Here is an 18795-nt window from a genome sequence, read left to right as displayed (position 1 = left end):
GGTTTATCCCTTTAGATCTGGGCCTATTATGAATTTCATAATCTTAAAGGTGCAAGCTTTATGGTGTTTATGGTCTCATGCATGAATTAAGTCATCTATTAAGTCCTTTTGATCTTTAAGATCTTCATTAAGACATGCATGCACATAAAGTTGACAACTTTACGTGATAAATAAGCATAAGGAAGTCAGATCTAAGTTTTAGAGTGGTGTCTTAATCAATTAAAAGTTGGAAATGAAAGTTGGCTGATTGAGGGAGTATGATGGACGTATAAGCGGGTACGCTTAGCGTATAATCCCTAAGGCGAGTATGCCCCGGGTACTCAACAGGTTGGGCCTCGGTTCGATTTGGGCCATTTTTGGACTCAAGTGCTTTGGGCCTTTTTAGGCCATGAAAATTTAAGTGTTTTTAGGCTAAGAATATTTTGGACCTTGGTTTAAGGCCCATGAAAGGGTTTGGGCCCAATTTGGAAAATTGGGTCATATTTGGGCCTTGGGTGTTTATTTGGAATTTGGGCATTTGGATTGGTGGTTTGGGCCTAGGCATTGGGTCAGGTTGGGCAAAGGGTAAAAAGGTCTTTTACCCTAGTTTGGACTCTTAGTGTGAGTCGGGACCACGTTATTAATTTAATGTTATATTGGGTAATTGATAGCGTAACGTTTTTAGCTGATTTGTAGCCATAAATTATCCATGCGTTTCAGCTGTCTGAGGTGAGTTTTCTCACTATGTCCATGGGTCGAAGGTACCAATGTCAACCCATTACTTGTTATGTGGAGCGCTAGTTGTCTCTATAATACTTGCATGGAAGACCTCGGGGGTATCCTGTGGCATTTGTATGAAAGACCATGGGGATAGCCCATGACACTTGGATGTCAGACCATGGGGGTAGCCCATGACATTTCAAGGAAAGACCATGGGGGTAGCCCATGACACCTGGATGTCAAACCATGGGGGTAGCCCATGGCAAATGTATGTATTATTGTGTGGTATTTTGGGGAACTCACTAAGCTTTGTGCTTACGGTTTTCAGTTTATGTTTCAGGTACTTTGGTTTTCAAATGGAAGAGCTTGGGATGATTGCAGAGCACACACCACCTTGTTCTGCATTTTCTTTACTTACTCTGATATGATGTGATGATTGATACATTTGTTTTATTTGGATTTTATGATGATGTCTATGGAATATTGATTTTATTAATTTAAAAATGAAATTTTTAAGTCTTGTTGTTGGGACATTAATTACATGGAAATGTTGTAAACTACATTCTCATTCCCATCAAACATAATGATGATGTTGGCATTATGTTTGATATGCTTCCTGTCCATTAACAAATGTGATTAGTGATGGTACTTGGATTGTGTCACAATCATAGTTATTGTTTAAAATTAACATTATTTTTTATTTTATAGGTATTGTTTACGACGTTTTATCAACAACTTTAATGACAAGTTTCACAATTCATAATTGAAAGTTTTAGCTTATCGTGTCGGGAGTCAGAATCAAGTTCGAAAATTCAACTCCATCATGGAAGAAATTGGGAGGCTAAATCCATAAGCTCAACAATGCCTAGAGAGACATCCACTTTATAGACAGACACTTGCGCATGATAGTAGGAGGAGATATGGGCTTCTCACAACAAATTTGTTAGAGATTTTTAACAGTGTACTTAAAGGTGCTCGTTTTTTTACCAATCATAGCTTGTGTCCGACTTACTTTATATAGATTGGTGCATTATTTTGAAGTGAGGCGTCCTTTAGGATCTAGTGCCCGAGCTAACGGATATGCATACACTCCTCAAGTTGTTGTAAAACAAGTAGCTTTAATGTCAAAAGAAAGTGCACACTTATTGAGATCTTTTAATCGAGAGAAAGTTATATTTGATATGAGAACTCAAGGAGGAAAAAACGTGCAAGTAGTTAATTTGGACAAAAAAAACTTGCACGTGTGGTAAGTGGGAGGTATTTAAATATCATTGTTCTCATGTTTTAGGTGCAAGTGCCAAACTATCCGTGAATAGTTGGTAATATGTTCATAAATGTTACTCCATTGCAGAGTATTGTTCTACTTGGGTGTCCAAAATTTCCCCACTTCCACATGAAGCGTTCATCTAGACAATTGCTTCCAAATTTAGAGCTTTTATGGAATAAAAAAGGCCATCATTGCTCAACAAGACTATGAAATGGAATGGACATCAAATAAGGGAAAATGGGTACCTTTGTGGGATTTGTAGTCAAAGTGGTCATAATCAGAAAAATGTCCATCTAAGCCAAGGTAAATGAAGAGACATTAAAGCTAATCGGTTAAATCAATAGAAATATATTTTTTTCTTTCCGTTTTTGTATGAAGTCATTATTGAATTTGTACCCAAAAAATATATCGTACATTTGATGTTGGATTTATCTATGATGTCTAACATTATTGTTTATCAATTAATCTTATTTACAATCTAGGACATTTATTGAGATTCCGTCAATTTGTTATGATGATTAAATGAGATATAATATATTTGTATTTTTTTTTAAATATAAGTTAATAGCAAAGAGTTAAAAAAAAGGTACAAAATTATATTAAAAACCAAAGTCAAATAGTTCGTGGTACGGTTCGGTACTGGTACATGGAACGAGAACGCGATTCATGAGGTTGGGCATATTGGGTATGAGGGGGTAGGTTCATTTCGGTACATGTCCGATACGGTGTACCATTGGTTTTAGAACACATATTTAGCAATAATTTACTTATAAGCATAATTTCCGGCAACATATTTCATTTAGAAGCAAAATTTTAGCAATAGTATGTTTACAAACTCAATTCCAGCAGAATTTCTAAAAAAAAACTCAATTCCAGCAACATATTTCATGATTCCATAATTCATAATACCAAAACACACAGATTGTAAAGATTACATGCTGGAAATCAAAACAAGAAAAGTTTTCTCAATAACTAATAGAATAGCAGTAGAAGAGTAGAATAGAGCAGAAGTAAAATTTTGAAATTGATTATTGGAAGTGGAAGTCGATGGAAATAGGTAGAAATTGGAAAATCTAATTACTTCAAGAATCATGTAATTGAAGAATTAATAAGGGTTCTGCATTAATAAGGTGAATCATACGAGGACAGAATAAGAGTCAAAGCGTTTGTTTTGGTGAATAACTGCTTTTTGGAATCGACAACCCAATTCCCGCCTAATCGCTAAATCGGCGTACCAAAAACGCGAATCAGAGCACCAGAAACGTGAATCGGAGCAATCCAATTCGATGGAATCGCGTTCCCGACATCGTATCAGATGATTGATTGGATCGTCAAGAGCTTTTGAGACATGATTGGGATCGATTCTATACCGCATTTGGGTACGAGACGTTCAAAACGTGGTACACAACATTTTGAGCGAATCCTGTAACTATGTAAAAAACACTAACTGAAAATATTAAAAACGTTAAAAATACATTGTTTTGGTAAATATTTTGACTACTATACTGTTTTGGTAAATATGTTTGAAAGTACACCTATTTGGTAAATATTTTTTCAAACACATCTATTTAATCAAAAACTTGTCATATTAGATTATAACTATGTTTTGATTTAATTTATATTAACGGTTAAAAATAGTGTCTTAATTCTTAGTCATGACTAATTAATATAATTTTATTTTAAATATAAAAATTAATCTTTTAATTAATTTATAATTGTTGTTAAATTAATATACTATATTAATTCATAACACAGTGAATAGTATACTTTCTAATCTTCAAACTTTTGCCACAAAATTTTGAACACTTCGTCTTTTGGTCCCTCCTTAACTTTTTTAAAGTTCTGTCACAAAAGTTTCAACACTTTGCCACTTTTCGTCCCTCTTCAACTTTTTACCACATTAGTTTGTGGAGTTGCCTCTTCGGTCCCCAACCTTTGATATTCTCTACTACTAGCCACAAATGTTTCAACAATTGGCCACTTTTGGTCCCCTGACATTTCTCAAACGTGACACCTCAATTTTTTGTCACATTTGTTTGTGGAGTTGACACTTTTGGTCCCTCACCTTCGATATTCTACTATACGACCATAATTTCCTCAAAACATCATACACACAACAAATAGAAACAACAAACAAGAAAAAGAACCAAAGAAACACCGAAATATGTAAACATGAAAAAAATTGAACCCTCGCAAAACGCGGTTCATCTTCTATTTATATTAACAAGTGTTAATTTGAATGTGTGTTTTTTAGTTATCAACAACTATTATATAACTAATTTTGATGCTACTAGATAAAAATTTGAAAACTTTTGCTTTTTTATAGATGGTATTCGATTAGGAAATTACTTCATCTTCGAGATGAAAGACCTTTAACTTTGATGAGGGGAAGTACCAAAATTGCCTAATAAGAAAAAGAACTGTCTTGGGTTCACCCCGGACACACCTAGTAGTTTTGTGATTCATATAACTATTAAAATTATTTTAAAATAAGTCAATGTTTAAATAAATTTTCGGTTGGTCCCACTTATTTAATAAGAACCAAACCAGTAACACAAAACTTGCTTAAGTTGGTGGAAGTGGTGTCACATTTACCACGGGCCACGTAGGCATCATGTCAGCTTTGCCACACTCCTTCAAATTTTTGTCATTTACATGATATGAGTTGCCACACTTGCCATTGTATTTTTTAAAATTAATTAATTAAAAAAAATAAACATTTCAAACATATTATTTTTTTAAAACTAAAATTTCATTAACTTCAAAGAAAATCACAAACTTACACTTAAAAAACAAAACACATTTGAAATTAAAATAATACACTTCAACTTAAAAAACATAACACACTAGAAAAAACTTAAATTAAAAGACAGCAAATTTAAATTTAAGCAAAATTTAGGGATTGACTCACAATTTGTCAAAACTCAACAAGCCGAAATCCTTGTTAGTTTCAACACGGTAAGCCTCAAAAGCATTATGTAGCAAAGTGTTTTTATTTTCACCATTTCTAGATTCATGCACCACCATATGAAACATACTGTTAAAGTGAGTTATAAGTGCGTTGTCGTATGGAGGTTAACGTGGATTGGGTATTCTATAACATCAAGCCATGAATAAACCAACAACATCTCTTCATTAGGAGACCAAAAACGAGCCACACAAGCCGCTAGCAACGAGGTTTTGAAGAAGATGAAAAATAAGAAAGTTAGGAAAACTAAATTAAGAAAATTTGAATGGGGTTAAGAATGATTAAAGATAATGACATTTATAGTTAAAGATCAAGAGTTTAAAATTTAAAAAAAAAAAAAAAAAAACGGTTATGTTTTTGAAATTAGATGTGTTTTTGAAAAAAAATGTATTTTTTGAAAAAAAGAATTTTAGTTAATTGGCAAAAAAAAAATCACTTTCTCTCTCTCATCAATAGATGTCTAGCCAAGCTCGTCGCGTCTCGGCCTCGGCTGGGTGTTCGCCCAATCATTGCTGAGTCAGAGTCCACTCCAGTGAAAAACAGATAACCAGCCCATATATAAAACCGGTCTCGATTAGTCCGGACCACCGGTCCAAGCGATCATCACAGGTATCAAAATTCGTGTGGCCAACAGACACCCACGAATAAAAGGAAATATGTCATACTGGATAAAACAAACGTTCGATCCGAGTTCAACCCATGAGCGACTCGTAGTCTATATGTCTTCGAACCGATAGAATTCTCCATTCTTCATTCTTCAGCAATGGAGACTCTTCTAACCCTTAACCCATTAAAACCCCATACCCATCTCCTCAAAATCCCCAATTCCCGGACTTGCAGTCGCATCATCAACCATAGGTGTTTGTATTCCACTATTTCTTGTAAGCTCACATCCCAATCCTCTAAAGATACCACCAAGAACAAGGTTGTGATCCCTGGTGCAGCACCGTCTTTGTCGGAGGAAAATGAGAACGGTGCAGCACCACCGCCTCCGCCTGCGGCGGATTCCCGGCCAAAGAAGACCGGTGGGGTGGTTCTGAAAAGATTGACGAAAAGGGTTTTGTCATTTCTTGCTAATTTGCCTCTGGCTCTTGGTGAGATGTTCGCCGTTGCTGCTTTGATGGCTTTGGGTATGTCGCCTCCTCCATGAATTGCCATGTATGTGACTTTGACTTTAAAAGTAAACCGGTTTGCATTTTGACTTCAAATCTGATAAGAATTATAAATATTTCCTCACGCATGTTTTGCCTATATCAACCCCTAAACAAGTGCTGCAAGTAGAACACTGTTGGTGATAAAATTCATAGTGACTTCGTATTAAATTTTCATTTGAAACATATAACGTTTGACACCCCAAAAGTCAAAGTGCAACATTTTCATTTGGGAACTATGGAGAATTGATACATTGAATCTTGGGTATCGATTATTACTTTGTATAAGAATCTTCAACTTTAGTTAAAAAAGTTAAACACTTGTGGCATAGGATAGCTTACATTAATCCTTAAGAAGTAATATGTTTAAAACATCTTGAAGATCTTTTGAGATTATTTAATTTAAGGCACTTTACACAAATTTGTGATGGAAATTATCAAAGGATTCAATTTACTACCCAAAAGAATTAAGATACATTCAAGATATTTAAAAAGTACCAAGTTCAAAAAAAAAAAAAAGATACTATTTAAAAAAGTACTTCGAGAAAATGACTAAAATCTTTCTATAAAAGAGCAAATTTTGTCAAGTCAGAATATAATTGAGAAAGTTTATTTCCACACTTTTTCTATTAAGTCGTTCTTTTTGCATTAATCAGTTTGGTTGGCATACAACTGTTTCCACAGGCACTGCAATAGAACAAGGCGAGGCTCCGGAATTCTATTTCCAAAAGTACCCCGAAGATAATCCGGTTCTAGGGTTCTTTACATGGAGATGGATCCTAACCCTAGGATTTGACCATATGTTTTCATCACCGGTTTTCCTTGGAACCCTAATTCTCTTGGGAGCTTCTCTCATGGCTTGCACATACACCACACAGATTCCCATGGTCAAAGTAGCAAGAAGGTAATGCTAATTTGCTAACATCAAATACTTTTACATAATTGTTAATTTAGTCCTTTAACATTTAACATTTTACATAATTAAGTCCTTTCAACTTATTTCACATTTCATTTCACAGATGGTCTTTTGTGCACTCGTCTAAAACAATCCGAAAGCTGGAGTTCGCCGATTCTCTCCCCAAAGCATCAATTCAAGATTTAGGCGTCGTTTTATCTGGAGCTGGCTATGAGGTATATATATATATACCCTAATAAATAAGAATGATTTTGTCACATGTCCTTTTCTCATTCAATTTGCCACATGTCATTTTGTTATAATTTAGAGATATATTTATTTTCCACCTGTCATTTATTTCATTTTCCATTTCTAATATATTATTAATTAGTTTCCATAAATTAAACCTACCATAATGATATTAATTTCAAATTTTAAATTTTAAATTTCAATTTCAATTTCAAATAAATTTACAGTTTAAACCTTTGTGTTTAATATTTTGTTATAATTAACATGTTTAATATATGGGTCTGATAACTAAACAATAATTTTAATTTATTTATTTTTTGCATGTTTTTTTTCTCATAATTTTTATTTATTTCAAATTTCGAATTCAAATAAACTTCTCATTTAATCATTTCTATTTAACATTTTATTTTAATCAACCCGTATAATATACGGGTTTCACAACTAGTATATATATATATATATATATATATATATATATATATATATATATATATATATATAACCATTGTGCAAAAGGGTTTATTGTTATGTTTACATGTTATGTAGGTATTCATGAAAGGACCATCTTTATATGCATTTAAAGGGTTAGCGGGTCGATTTGCTCCAATTGGTGTGCACTTGGCTTTGCTTTTGATAATGAGCGGTGGAACTCTTAGTGCAACCGGTAGTTTTAGAGGTTCTGTAACTGTTCCACAGGGCTTGAATTTTGTTATGGGAGATGTATTAGGGCCAAATGGGTTTCTTTCTAAACCAACTGAAGCTTTTAACACCGAGGTTCATGTCAATCGCTTCTACATGGACTATTATGATAGTGGAGAGGTGAGAATATTTGTTTCTTAATTACTTAATACAGATAGTTTTTTACAATTTGGCCGAGTTTATAGGTTTCACAGTTCCACACGGATCTTTCTTTGTTTGATATTGATGGGAAGGAAGTGATGAGGAAAACGATAAGTGTGAATGATCCGTTAAGATATGAAGGAGTAACGATATACCAAACAGATTGGAGCATTTCTGCACTTCAAGTTCTTAAAGACGATGAAGGCCCTTTCAATTTAGCTGTTGCGCCTTTGACTGTTAATGGAGATAAGAAGCTTTATGGAAGCTTTCTTCCCATTGGAAATACCGATTCTCCAAATGTCAAGGGAGTGTAAGATTCCCATTTCCCACCCTTCTCCCTTATTCTTTTCTGAAAATATTAAATGGATTTCTTGTTTTTCAATCAGATCAATGCTGCTTCGTGATCTTCAATCGGTTGTGTTATATGATCCCGAAGGGAAGTTTGCTGGGGTTCGTAGGCCTAACTCCAAGCTTCCAATCGAAATCGATGGCACAAAAATTGAAATTGTAGACGCAATTGGGAGTAGTGGCCTCGATATGAAGGTGATGTTGCAATTATATCTGCATAATTATCAACTTTTCACTGTTTCTTGAATCCAACGAGACTAAATTGTGTATGTGCAGACCGATCCTGGTGTCCCGATTGTTTATGCTGGATTTGGTGCGTTAATGCTTACAACTTGCATAAGTTATCTATCCCATACACAGGTAAGAACTAAGAATCAGAAAATCGGACCTTTTTCTTTCGAATTGAAAGTGGTGGAGACGATATCTAGGGTTTTGTACGCTAACCCTGTTTTTTGCATTACCAGATATGGGCATTACAAGACGGAACGACGGTGGTTGTTGGCGGCAAGACTAACCGAGCCAAGATTGAGTTCCCGGAGGAGATGAACCGTGTCCTCGATCGAGTTCCTGAAATAAACGAACCTTCTGATGCTATTTGTGGCTAATTCAAACAGTTTTAAGAAACAAGATGGTTTGATTTATTGGAATACACAAGTATATATATATACCAGAGTCATGAAGATTATTAGATGAGACTGGAAGGATTCAATTCAGTTTTTTTGCACAGATACGCGTCTTGATTCTTTGAAGAATGTCGAATTTCATGGGGGGAGTGTAGATAGTATAACAGAATGCAATTCGATTTGCATTCTGAAAGTTATGATACGTTTATGGATTTAAAGTTGTATAATTACAAAGTGCAGAGGAGATTTAGAGGTTTGATTGTGTGTTTTGAAGATGTTTTATTAAACCAAAAGAAATAGTGGAAGGACGTTACTTGTCATTTATTAAACCAAAAGAAAGGAAAAAAAACGACAAATGCGAAATGTGGAGGGGGGCATTACGCAATTGTTGTCAATAGTAGGTCATTGGTAGAAATATTTAAAAAATAAAAGAAAATAAACCGCGCCAGGTAGGGGTCGAACCTACGACTTTCTGCTTAGGAAACAGACGCTCTATCCACTGAGCTACAGGCGCTTTTTTGGTTATTGATAAATGATATAATAAATTTATTTAGCATTATGGATAGATTAAAACAACAAAATCCTGGATCAAGTTATATTGGAATTATTTAATGTGAAATAACTATTTGTTCCATTTCCTTTCTAGATTTGAAGGATACTAACTAGTAAGATTGAGATATTAGTAAAACAAATTAAGTGCAAATAGAAAATATATTTTGATTTCAGGAAACATACTTAAAAATTCAGGGTTCAATATTATATATTATAAGTTTTAATCAAATAAAAAATTAGATTGGTTTAAAGCTTTAAATAGCAGTGGCAACTCTGAAGGTGTGCGGACGATATGGTTGCTCGAGGCCTTTAATCATAAGGAGTTTCCAACCATTAATTTCTTTCAATATTATATTATTAAAAAACTATATTAAAAACCTATATATACATTGGTTAACAACTTAAAATGATAGAAATGTAAATGACTTGTTAGAATAAAATAAATAGTAATATTCAAATCCATGCATATATAAAAACTGAGAAATAAAAAACAAATCATTTTTAGATTGTAAATCGATACTTTATGACATTTTAGGGATAGATCCAACTATCAACCATTAAAATTTGATAGACTCGACATAACAATCATAATCATACATGGTAGTACCATAATGTTCAAGAAATTCCAAAATATAAGATAATCCAACAAAGCTATATATATATATATATATATATATATATATATATATATATATATATATATATATATATATATATATATATATATATATATATATATAAATTGGAAAAAATAACTAACAACTCAATATGAGGAATAACTTAGGAATAACTATGTACTTCAAGTAATGTTCTAAAAATAGCCATTATTCACACTTAAGTCATTTCTTTTTTAAACCTAAGACTTGAAAATTCAACAATAAAAATAACATGTGGCCTAAAACATGTTCCATATAACAAATCAATAAAGTTCTCTTAAATTATATAGGATATATATGGTATCTTAATGACTATAATTATCATATAATTTAAGAATAATTTGTTGGTATGTTGTATAAAGCGTGTTTTTAGTCTACATGTTACCTTCATTGTTGAATATTCATGTCTTAGATGTAAAAAATAAGTGACTTAAGTGAAAAGGCTTGCAATGGAGGGCGTTTTTGTTTTTGTTTTTCGTTTTTTGTTTTTTTTTTGTTTGGTTTTTGTTTGGTTTTTGTTTTTGTTTTTTTCTTTTGAAGTAATGAAATTAAGTTCAACTTTTTCTACAACACATAATTAGAATGCCAACATGGTTAAATAGATGCACAGAACGTTCTAAGAGCTACAATAGTTACAAAAACACATAAAAAGATACATAGTTATGAATTTAATTATGATATTTATTTAAGAAATCACAAAAAATAACCGAAAAATGATATATATAAATTATCATTATTGTGTTTTTTAATAAATAAAATTTGTTTTTTTAGTGAAAATGATATAGATGATATCTTTATTTTGAGTTTTTTAATAAATAAATATGAGTTTTCTTCAAATTAATTTAGTATATATAAAAAGAAATTTTTTCATAAAAGTCCTTAAACTTTAACCCTATTAATGAAAATGCCATTTCCGATTGTTCATTTTAAAATTTTCAAAAAAGGCCTAACAATTGGTATTAGCCGGCAACAAAGGTTATTTTCTAAGTATCTACCAGTTAGTTTTTTTTTTTTTTTTTTTTTTTTTTGTCATAACTGCAAAATCTAAATCAGGGATGACTTTCGCGTTAATAGAGCCAAAATTTAGGGATTTTTTTTGCACATTTCCTAATGAAAAAATGCACTAATACATAACATATTATATTAAATCTTTCACGATATGTTGTCTTGAGGTGTCGATTGTAACATCCCAGAATATAATACATTTTTTTTAATATTATCTAAACCATTCCAAATGACATGTCAAGTTAAAAGTTAGATAGAATACGAGTTTTACAATCCTAAAATGTCACACCTCGAAACCGATGGCGGAAACGTTCCGGGGTGAAGTGACGTCATGCGTAATATCACACAATTGTATCATAGTAAACATAGTAAACTCAACCAAACATTAAATACATACATAAAAAAAAGTTTACATAGTTTAATACATAGTTTTGTTCATATCAAAAGTAAAGACATGATTCTAACGTTCCAACTTCTCCGAAGTCCTGGAAGCACCTGTCTATTGATGCCCTGAGAATACAAGTAGTTTTAAAATATCAGCATAAAGTTGGTGAGTTCATAAGTGTATAATTCTGGTGAAAGAAATGTTTCCTTGATTCTTTGAAAAATTGTTTCCCAAGAAAATCCTATATTTTCTTATGATAGAGGTTTTATTATCCATTAGTTACATGTTGAACAATCTGATCTTTGAATAGCCAGGTTATCCCGGGAAAAATCCTATATTTTCCCTTTAAAAGTTGATGATTGATTATCCCTACGCGAGTATCTACCATACTCGGACAACAATTTTCTTTTTGAAGCTCTGGTTACACCCAGAGGAGTATATTAGTCGTATTTTCGAAGCTCTGGTTACACCCATAGGAGTATATTAGTCGTATTTTCGAAGCTCTGTTTTCACCCAGAGGAGTATATTAGCCGTATTTTCGAAGCTCTAGTTTTACCCATAGGATTTTATTAGCCGTATTACATTAATAAATTTTCGCTACCTAAGTTGTGAGTGCCATAACCGTACTTAGACTGGATAAGGCACGCAAATGGGCCAGTATCTTTTATGACTTTGTCACCCCTGAACCTAATGGTCCCGCTGTAGCTAGCAGCGAAGGTGCGGGATAGTCAGTCCCATATAGATCTATACACAATAGTCATGCTCTCCCTCCAAGAGATTCTGGTTATAAGTCGTAGTCCTCCACTCACGAATACGAGGGAGTGTTACCAAGGACAATTCTCAAACTTAGCCTAACAAATTTACAAGTAATAGTACGAAAATCCAGCTTATGATTTACATGAATCCTTTATAAGATAGTACATATTATAGCATGATTCATAAGTTTCTTGCTTTATGTTTAAAAACTATTTCTACGAGTTGATTCCTTAATCGATTGGTAAAACGGTTTTCTTAGTTAAAAGCATATTGAACATGAAATCATTTCATTCAAAATGAGATAATTTGAGTACAAGTTTCCTTGTACTTTTGCTTGTATTCCCCCCTGAAACATGAAAAACTCGAAAAAAGCATAGGGTTATGAACTCACCATTTGACGTAGGATTTGGGTGTATGATCGGTTATGAATGTTGAGTGTCAACCGATAATGCAAGTGGATCCTATTAACATGTGATACCACATATGCGTGTTAGAATTTGAGTGTTTCATGGCTAAACATGACGGGAATCCACCCTAAGGACTTGGAAATGCTTGTCGGGACCCTATATGATCAAACAAGGGGGTGTAGGGCCATTTGAGTGGGTGTGCGGCCAGGGTGTGTGGCCAAACTGTGTGTGCGGTTGCACACATGAGTGTGCGGCCGTACAGAGGGTGTGTGCGATCTTACACTCCTCATTTGTGCCCGAAATGTCGATTTTGAGGTGTTTTTGAGGTGTTCTTGTGCTAATACCAAGTCCTATTAGTAAATAAAGGCCAAAACTCTTCACTTTGGAGAGTTTAGTGTGTGTGCGGCCACCTTATGAAGGTGTGCGGCCGTACACCTTCAAAGGATGAAGAACACGAAGAACACTGTGAGTTTTAGGCTTAGATTTAACTGTCTTACCATTATAACAAGCTGAATGATGGAGTAGTTCACGTTTTTTTTTAGGCCTTTTGAGTGTTCTTGGATGAAGTTTTTAGAGAGAGAATAGTAGTGAGAGAAAGTAGAGTGCAGCCAAAGGAAAGAAATGAGTGAAGGGGTCCCCTTATATATATATATATATATATATATATATATATATATATATATATATATATATATATATATATATATATATATAAGGGTGTGTGTGCGGCTGGAGAGTGGGTGTGCGGCCGTACACACCTCTTAGAAGGGTGTATGGCCCGTTTTTGCTTCTAAACGACGTGTTGACTCAATCCTAATCTCATTCCCAACTGTACTCAAGCTTAGAACACTTAAACGGACCCTTAAATAGCATAAAATGGTGATAACAATCGAATTTAATTTGGATGAAAAGATCAATTGTACAGGATAAAAGTTTCGGGTTGTCACATCATCCCCCCGTTAGAGGGAATTTCGTCCCGAAATTCGAATATAGAATACAAATCGTGAACTAGGGAAAGAGATGCAGATACTTCTGTTTCATCTGATCTTTGCGCTCCCACGCGAATTCAGGTCCCCACTTGGCATTCCAACGAACCTTCACTATCAGGATGTGACTTTGTTTCGTTCGTTTAACTTCCCTATCCATGATTTCAATTGGTTCTTCCACAAAGTTTAGATTCTCGTTGATTTCAATCTCATCGAGAGGAATAGCAAGTGTCTCGTCGAATAAGCATTTCTTTAGGCTCGAGACGTGGAAGACAGGATGAATGTTACTAAGTTCTTGAGGTAACCGGAGTTTGTAGGTACATGATCGATATTGTCGAGGATCTCAACCGGTCCTATGTATCTTGGATTCAGCTTTCCACGCTTTCCGAAGCGTATCATGCCTTTCCAGGGTGAAACTTTTAGCAGGACATGGTCTCCAACCTGGAATTCCAAGGGTTTTCGTCGTTTATCGGCGTAGCTCTTTTGTCTATTGCGTGAGGCTTTCAGTCGTTCTCGGATTTGTATGATCTTTTCGGTGGTTTCGAGGATGATTTCTGGACCAGTGAGAGTGTTGTCAGGGACTTGTCCCCTGACTAGCTGCGTGTCGCCTACCTCAGCCCAGCACAGAGGGGATCTGCACTTGCGGCCATAGAGAGTTTCGAAAGGCGCAACCTTGATGCTGGTATGATAACTGTTGTTGTAGGAAAATTCAACCAAAGGAAGATGAGTGTCCCATGATGCGCTGAAATCGATGACGCAGGCTCTCAACATGTCTTCCAAGGTTTGGATGGTTCTCTCACTCTGTCCATCTGTTTGAGGATGGTAAGTTGTGCTCATATCCAACTTAGTTCCAAGAGCCTTGAGCCTTCTGTAGTGACTGCCAGAACCTCGAAGTGAACCTGCTATCTCGATCGGAGATAATGGATACAGGTACATCGTGCATTTGAACTATCTCTTGGATGTATTTTCGTGTGAGTCTCTCCATTTTGAAATTTTCCTTGATTGGCAGGAAGTGAGCGGATTTAGTTAATCGGTCAACAATTACCCAAATGGCGTCGTACCCACTCGGAGATTTAGGTAATTTGGTGATGAAATCCATAGTAATCCTCTCCCACTTCCATTCAGGTATTTCTGGTTATTGGAGTAGACTTGAGGGTTTTTGGTATTCGATCTTCACCTTGGCGCAAGTGAGGCACTTGCCCACGATGGTAGCGATCTCTGCTTTCATGTTCGGCCACCAATACAGTTTCTTGAGATCGAGATAGATCTTGTCCGATCCTGGGTGAACGGAGTATCTGGTCTTGTGAGCTTCGTTCATTACAACCTATCTGTAACCACCGAACTTTGGGGTCCAGATCCGGTCCATGAAATAATAGACTCCGTCTCCCTTAATCTCTAGTTTATTTTCCATTCCTCTCAAGGCTTCACACGACATGTTCTCTGGTCTTAAGGCTTCCAACTGAGCTCCCTTGATTTGCACAGATAAATGGGAATAGATAGTCATGGTTAGTGCCCTCACTCTACGTTCTAAGTATTCCTTCCGGCTGAGGGCATCTGCCACCACATTGGCCTTTCCGGGATAGTAGCGGATTTCGCACTCGTAATCACTGAGTAATTCAACCCATCGCCGTTGTCTCATTTTTAGCTCCTTCTGATCGAAAATATGTTGCAGGCTTTTATGGTCAGTGAAGATAGTGCACTTGGTTCCGTAGAGATAATGTCTTCATATCTTCAGTACGAAGACTACTGCTCCCAATTCCAGATCGTGTGTTGTGTAGTTGACTTCGTGTGCTTTCAGTTGCCTTGAGGCATAAGCAATGGCTTTTCCTTGTTGCATGAGCACGCAGCCTAGGCCCTGATTGGATGCATCACAGTAGACAACGAAGTCCTTCGTCCCTTCCGGCAGAGACAAGATAGGTGCGCTGCATAGGGCCTGCTTCAACGTTTGGAACGCAGTGTCTTGCTTCTCACTCCAATAAAAGGGTACGCCTTTCTGAGCCAGAGTGGTTAAGGGTTTGGCAATTTTGGAGAAATTCCAGATAAATCTACGATAGTAGCCAGCGAGACCCAAGAATTGACGGATTTCGGTGGGTGTCTTTGGTGCTGACCAGTTCTCTATCGCTTTGATTTGGGAGGGGTCCACGTGTATGCCTTCCTCGCTTACCACGTGACCTAGGAAGGTTACTTTTCGAATCCAGAATTCGCACTTGGAGAATTTCGCGTACAGCTTCTCCGTCCTTAAGGTTTCTAGTACCAATCTCAAGTGCTGTTTGTGATCTTCCTCGCTCCTAGAGTAGACAAGTATATCATCTATGAATACGACGACGAACTTGTCCAGGAAAGGACGACACACCCGGTTCATCAGGTCCATGAACACAGCCGGTGCGTTGGTTAGACCGAAGGGCATAACTACGAACTCGTTGTGACCATATCGAGACCGAAGGGCACACACACTTTGGAGAGTTTAGTGTGTGTGTGACCACCTTATGAAGGTGTGCGGCCGTACACCGTCAAAGGATGAAGAAAACGAAGAACACTATGAGTTTTAGGCTTAGATTTAGGTGTCTTACCACTATAACAAGCTGAATGATGGAGTAGTTCACGTTTTTTAGGCCTTTTGAGTGTTCTTGGATAAAGTTTTTAGAGAGAGAATAGTAGTGAGAGAAAGTAGAGTACAGCCAAAGGAAAGAAATGAGTGAGGGGGTTCCCTTATATATATATATATATATATATATATATATATATATATATATATATAAGGGTGTGTGTGCGGCTGGAGAGTGGGTGTGTGGCCGCACACCCATGTGTGCGGCCGTACACACCTCTTAGAAGGGTGTATGGCCCAGTTTTGCTTCTAAAAGACGTGTTGACTCAATCCTAATCTCATTCACAACTGTACTCAAGCTTAGAACACTTAAACGGTCCCTTAAATAGCGTAAAATGATGAGAACAATTGAATTTAATTTGGATGAAAAGATCAATTGTACAGGATAAAAGTTCCGGGTTGTCACATAAAACCAAATATCAAAGTATTAATAATCATAATGTCATAAAATGCAGAAATCTATAGTGGATTTGGTACAACCATGTCGTGTCCTTCCCTTTGCTACCAAACGTACCTACAACATTTAAACTTAAAATGGTAATAGCAAAGCTTAGTGATGAAGAAATGAGAAGAATTCATTAAACCTGGACTAGAAAAGTCCAAGTGTTGAAAATACTGAAATAGAGTTTCAAAATCGTCAAGTGGCAAGTAATGCGAAAAATAAAGAGTTGTGAATCACCAAATTAATGATAAAAATATTTTTATATGTTCAAGATCAATGATTCAAAGGTGTCTCATATTCATGAAGATTCAATTACAAGTATTTTAATGTAAAACACACTAAAACTCTCAAGTGACTCTCTGAAGACTAGTCTAAGCAGCAATTGTGCAACATGAGCAGGAATGAGCAAAATGATCAGAAAATAGCAACTTTATAATGGATCCCAAGGGGCCTATTTATAGGCTTTGGAAAATCCCATGACATGGCTTGACCAATGAGGTGTTGACACATCATCATGACTTAGTCATCAGTTGACACCTTTGTCATACTTAACGGAGAATGGATGAACTGTTCCAATTACGTTAGTATTCCGTTAGAGTTCCATCCAAGTTATGAGTCTTCATAATTCTTGAGCCTTCTTGATCAAAATTGAAAATGTGATGAGCAAAATGAGCATCATGTTGCTCAATGGTCTTCTTAGATGTCATCGACTTCCAGAAGTATCGTTGATCAAGTTTAGTTGTTTCGTGAATGTTGGATTGTGTCTTGAACTTGAAAATGTACCACCACATGTTCATGATGGACCATGGATGAAATTCATGTGCCTTTGAGCATTTGGACACGCCTTCATTATACATGATGAGCCATGTATAATCTTGTTGAGCCATCAATGTGATCATGTTGATCCATTGACTTGAGTTGAGCCACCAAGTATTCATGTGGATCCATCAACCTCTTGTTGAGCCATAGAGTTGTGGATGAGTCAACAATGTTTCTGATGAGGCATCAATATTCCAGATGATCCATCAATATCTTGATGCTCCACATGTGATCTAGATGTGCCATCTGAGATCATGATTCTCTTCCTTCCAAAGTTCTTAGAAGGTTAATTTTCGTAGGTTTTCTAGCCAGAAGTCGTATAAATCTTCAGTATTCTCTTCCAAGTAGATATAATGATCGATATAAATAGTTTCCTTAAAATCGATCATAATGTTGTGACCACAAGGGTGTGATGACGTGAACTCAATATATATCCCGTATGCGCCAAGAAAACTGAGTTTCTCTGTGTAGGAATCCTCTAAGACATGTGGTCACGACGTTAAGAGCATAGTGTCACGTTGTGAGCTTTATCTTTATGAATGGAATCAAGATTTTTCTAATTGCCATACCGCGAGCATCTAACTCCACATCGTGGGAAATGTGTATAAGTCAAAATTTTCTCCTGTAAGCTCCTAGCTTCAGCTCTAGTCCTCCAAATGTCCAGTTTTTTGTCGGTTTCACTCATTATTCTTCAAGAATGTCCTTTTTGGGTGTAAAATACAATTTAACTCAATAAGTATCAAATATCTTTGCATTTTACCAAATATGGATTTTATTGTATTAAAACAATGCCTAAAAATGTATATAAATATACAATATCAAAATACCCCACACTTGTCTTTTACTTGTCCTCAAGAAAAACTTATTTTTAATAGATCACATAGAACCATGCCTACCAACATTACACAAAAAATCCGAACTAAACCCACTAATTACGCATCGCCTTAATGCATGTATGTGTGTCAAAATCTTAATTACTTCTCAAGCCCTAAATACTAATGATCCTCATAAACGCTCTAGTTATTTTGAACAACATTCATTTTATGCATCCCACTGAATCCATCACCACAAAACTTTATTAACCTCAAGGTAATTTTTGATTGAGTTCCCAAGCAAACATATTTTAAAATAACCTAGAAAGA

The 18795-nt window shown here is 35.5% G+C and overlaps 1 protein-coding gene and 1 non-coding gene across 2 annotated transcripts; one reads left to right on the top strand and one right to left on the bottom strand.

Annotated features, from left to right (window-relative positions):
* Positions 1–5569: 5569 nt before the first annotated feature.
* LOC111912772 (cytochrome c biogenesis protein CCS1, chloroplastic) lies at positions 5570–9360 on the top strand. The gene is made up of 8 exons (XM_023908505.3): positions 5570–6064; positions 6770–6989; positions 7105–7216; positions 7776–8048; positions 8114–8379; positions 8456–8612; positions 8694–8777; positions 8882–9360. Exons 1-8 carry the CDS (start codon positions 5698–5700, stop codon positions 9020–9022), a joined length of 1620 nt encoding a protein of 539 aa, XP_023764273.1. The 5' UTR covers positions 5570–5697; the 3' UTR covers positions 9023–9360.
* A 121-nt stretch (positions 9361–9481) lies between these two features.
* On the bottom strand, positions 9482–9554 carry TRNAR-CCU (transfer RNA arginine (anticodon CCU)). The gene has a single exon. It is a non-coding gene; the product is annotated as a tRNA-Arg (tRNA).
* Positions 9555–18795: the final 9241 nt, after the last annotated feature.

The sequence above is a fragment of the Lactuca sativa genome, chromosome 5, assembly GCF_002870075.4.
Source record: "Lactuca sativa cultivar Salinas chromosome 5, Lsat_Salinas_v11, whole genome shotgun sequence".
In the NCBI taxonomy this organism is placed as follows: Eukaryota; Viridiplantae; Streptophyta; class Magnoliopsida; order Asterales; family Asteraceae; genus Lactuca; species Lactuca sativa.
Note: the sequence above shows the minus strand (reverse complement) of the source record. Positions and strands in the feature narration are given on the sequence as shown.

Coding starts and splice junctions, on each gene's coding strand:
- LOC111912772 (XM_023908505.3), top strand. CDS start 5,698: ATGGAGACTCTTCTAACCCTTAACCCATTAAAACCCCATACCCATCTC. Junction 6,065..6,769: donor TGCTGCTTTGATGGCTTTGG/GTATGTCGCCTC, acceptor CTGTTTCCACAG/GCACTGCAATAGAACAAGGC. Junction 8,049..8,113: donor ACTATTATGATAGTGGAGAG/GTGAGAATATTT, acceptor CCGAGTTTATAG/GTTTCACAGTTCCACACGGA.